The following is a 2,511-nucleotide window of genomic DNA, read 5'->3' as shown; positions in this document are numbered from 1 at the left end:
ACAGAACACTGAGAGCATTTTCCCGTTCCCCCTCCTCATTCTGGCTTTGTGTCTCCTGCACAGGTCAGCGGACAGACTGCGCCCTGGCCAGGTAGGTGTGGCTCAGGGACTTGTGTTTTCAGGGAAAATCTGATGCAAATTGATCATTCCACATCACTTACCAGCCCAGGATGTGCCTGTTAGAAAAATACTCTGATTTAGAGTCACAGATTGGAACCATGGAGTCATTTAAAAAGCTCCTCCAGTGCCACCCGTGCCATGGGACACCCTGCACTGTGCCAGGCTGCTCCAGATCCCATCCTGCCACTTCCAGGGGTGGGGCAGGAATTTAATCATCTAATTAATACAAATTCCTTCATTCTTGCTCTGGTGTATTTAGTGCAGATCAGGGGCAGGATGGGAAAGTGAGAGAAATTCCTTAATTTGGCGCTGTCACCCAGAGAATATTCTCCAGATTTGGGTTTTTATAACCAAATCTCTGGTCCTGGGAGCCCCCCATGGACTGGGCAGGGCTTATCCACAGGGTCAAGAACCATAAACTGGGAAACTCTTAATCCCAGTGCTGGATTCCAGCAGGATGGGGGGCACAGGGGAAAAAAAAAACCTTTTAATTTCATTGAAACCAATCCCAAAACCAGCACTGAGCTTCTGCTGGGGCTTCAGTAAAACAGAACAAATCCCCATCTCCAAATTGATGGATCCAGGGGGTTCTGCTGGGCATGAGGGGCTGGGGCAGGGGCTGTGCATCATCCTGCCTCGTTAACAAAAGGAAGGTGATTACCACCAGCATGGACTCATTACTGCTCTTCCCATTGCTCACAGCAAAGCAAAACTGGCAGGTCCTAATTAGACCCTGACATCTGTAATAATAAAATATTCTTCATCATGAAGCAATTTTAAATATCAAAGGATTGTGCCCGCTAAACTGTTTAAAACCCACCTCGGTGCCTGTGGCAGCCTGTGGAATCAGATTGATTTTTGTCTTTCATTTCTCACTCAGTGTTTTGGATTTTTAATTTTTTTTAAAGGAATTTCCCCCAAATTAACACATTGTACAGGCTTTTTTTTTTAAAAAAAAATCACACTTCTAATCCCCTTATTTATAATTCAGCAGCCATCTGCCCTGGCAGGGAATTGGCTGGAATGATGCATTAGGGCCTCTCTGCCATTATCTCCCTTGCTTCATTTTTACAAGAAACTAAAGGAATTTTAAACCCCAGCAATAAATTTTGAAGGGAAAAACCCTGGCAGAGCAGGGCTTTTTTCCTATTTTTCTGCCATTAAGGTCTACCAACACCAGCAAATGAGAGCAGACACACAAGGCTTACCCTGGGCTGGTGTTCCAGTGGGTTTTGTGTTATTTATTTATTTGAAATCTTATCAAAACTGTAATAAAGACTCCTCAGTGGCAGCTGTTAACAGCACAGGGGGAACCAGCCTGCTCCCACCTGCTCTTCCCTGTGCAATTTATATCAAACTTCATCTCCAGCAAGCAGCCCTGGATCACAGAATTCCCTCTGATTGGAATTAAAGTGTCAGGGGTAATCTTCTGTCAGGGCTCCCCTGCGCCTCGTGCAGCTTTTGAGTGATTTAAAGTCACTTCAGATCTTCCTGGAGTTCCAGAAACGGAGTGAGGCTCTGGCTTTGTGACTTTGAGTGGGGTTGGGAGCGCTGCAGGAAGGAGTTGGTGATGGGGGAGGATTATCCTGACTGTTGTGTTCTGGTTTTCCCTCCTGCACCCCTGGACCAGTGGCAGGCGCAGCTCCACCGTGAGGAAACAGGTAATTAATTCCCTTTTCCCTCAGGAACGAGGCTGGGATGTGCTGTGGGAAGAGGAGGAATGATGGAAAACAGATTTTTATTTCTCCCTCCCTGTCTCCCATAGACCTTCCCTGAGAAATCCCTCAAACCTCGTTCATTTTCCATGACAAAATTTTAAATTGCTTTTACTCTGTGTTTTGACAGAGCTGGAAGCAAAAATCCCAAACAGCCTGGAGCTGTTTGGACAGTGGTGTTTATGGGATCAAGGCTGTTGTTTCTTTGTCTCCATTCCCTTTATATTCCCTGGAATCCCCCTGTTAAACCTGGAACTTGTTGTGCCTTCTGTAATAAAGATTTACAAAGCCAGGCTTTGTGTCCCTGGCCTTGGGGATAATCTGTTGATTTTTGGTACCCAAGTGAGCTAAAATGTGTTTCTTTGAGATAGGGGGGACCCAAAGTATCTCTTGTTGATACTGTAAAGGTCAGAGTTTGGGAATTCCAGTTCACACAGCCTTGGGAGTTTGGGAATAAAGAGAGCAAGTTGTGAACTTGGTGTGCAGAGTCAAACCTTTCTCATTTTTTATTCTTTAATTTTTTTTTATCTCTTCACTCTCCATCCTGTCTGGGCAGGATTCCTCCCAAGCCATTCCTCTGGTGGTGGAGAGCTGCATCCGCTTCATCAGCAGGCACGGTGAGTTCTGCTCTGGGCTGAGCCTGTCCCCTGCCCTTCCTGGAAAATAAAAACCTCCC

At 45.9% G+C, this 2,511-nt stretch overlaps 1 protein-coding gene across 1 annotated transcript in view; it reads left to right on the top strand.

Moving 5' to 3' along the window:
- The window catches only part of SRGAP2 (SLIT-ROBO Rho GTPase activating protein 2), a 104,440-nt gene that overhangs the window by 76,405 nt on the left and 25,524 nt on the right, over positions 1-2,511 (top strand). Inside the window, exons 11-13 of the mRNA XM_033519847.1 lie at positions 5-91; positions 1,751-1,781; positions 2,392-2,452. Of these exons, the coding sequence (XP_033375738.1) occupies positions 5-91; positions 1,751-1,781; positions 2,392-2,452 (179 nt within the window). The remainder of the gene's footprint in view (positions 1-4; positions 92-1,750; positions 1,782-2,391; positions 2,453-2,511) is intronic.

This window comes from Parus major, chromosome 26, assembly GCF_001522545.3.
Source record: "Parus major isolate Abel chromosome 26, Parus_major1.1, whole genome shotgun sequence".
Lineage (NCBI taxonomy): Eukaryota > Metazoa > Chordata > Aves > Passeriformes > Paridae > Parus > Parus major.
This window is presented reverse-complemented; position numbering and strand designations above follow the sequence as displayed.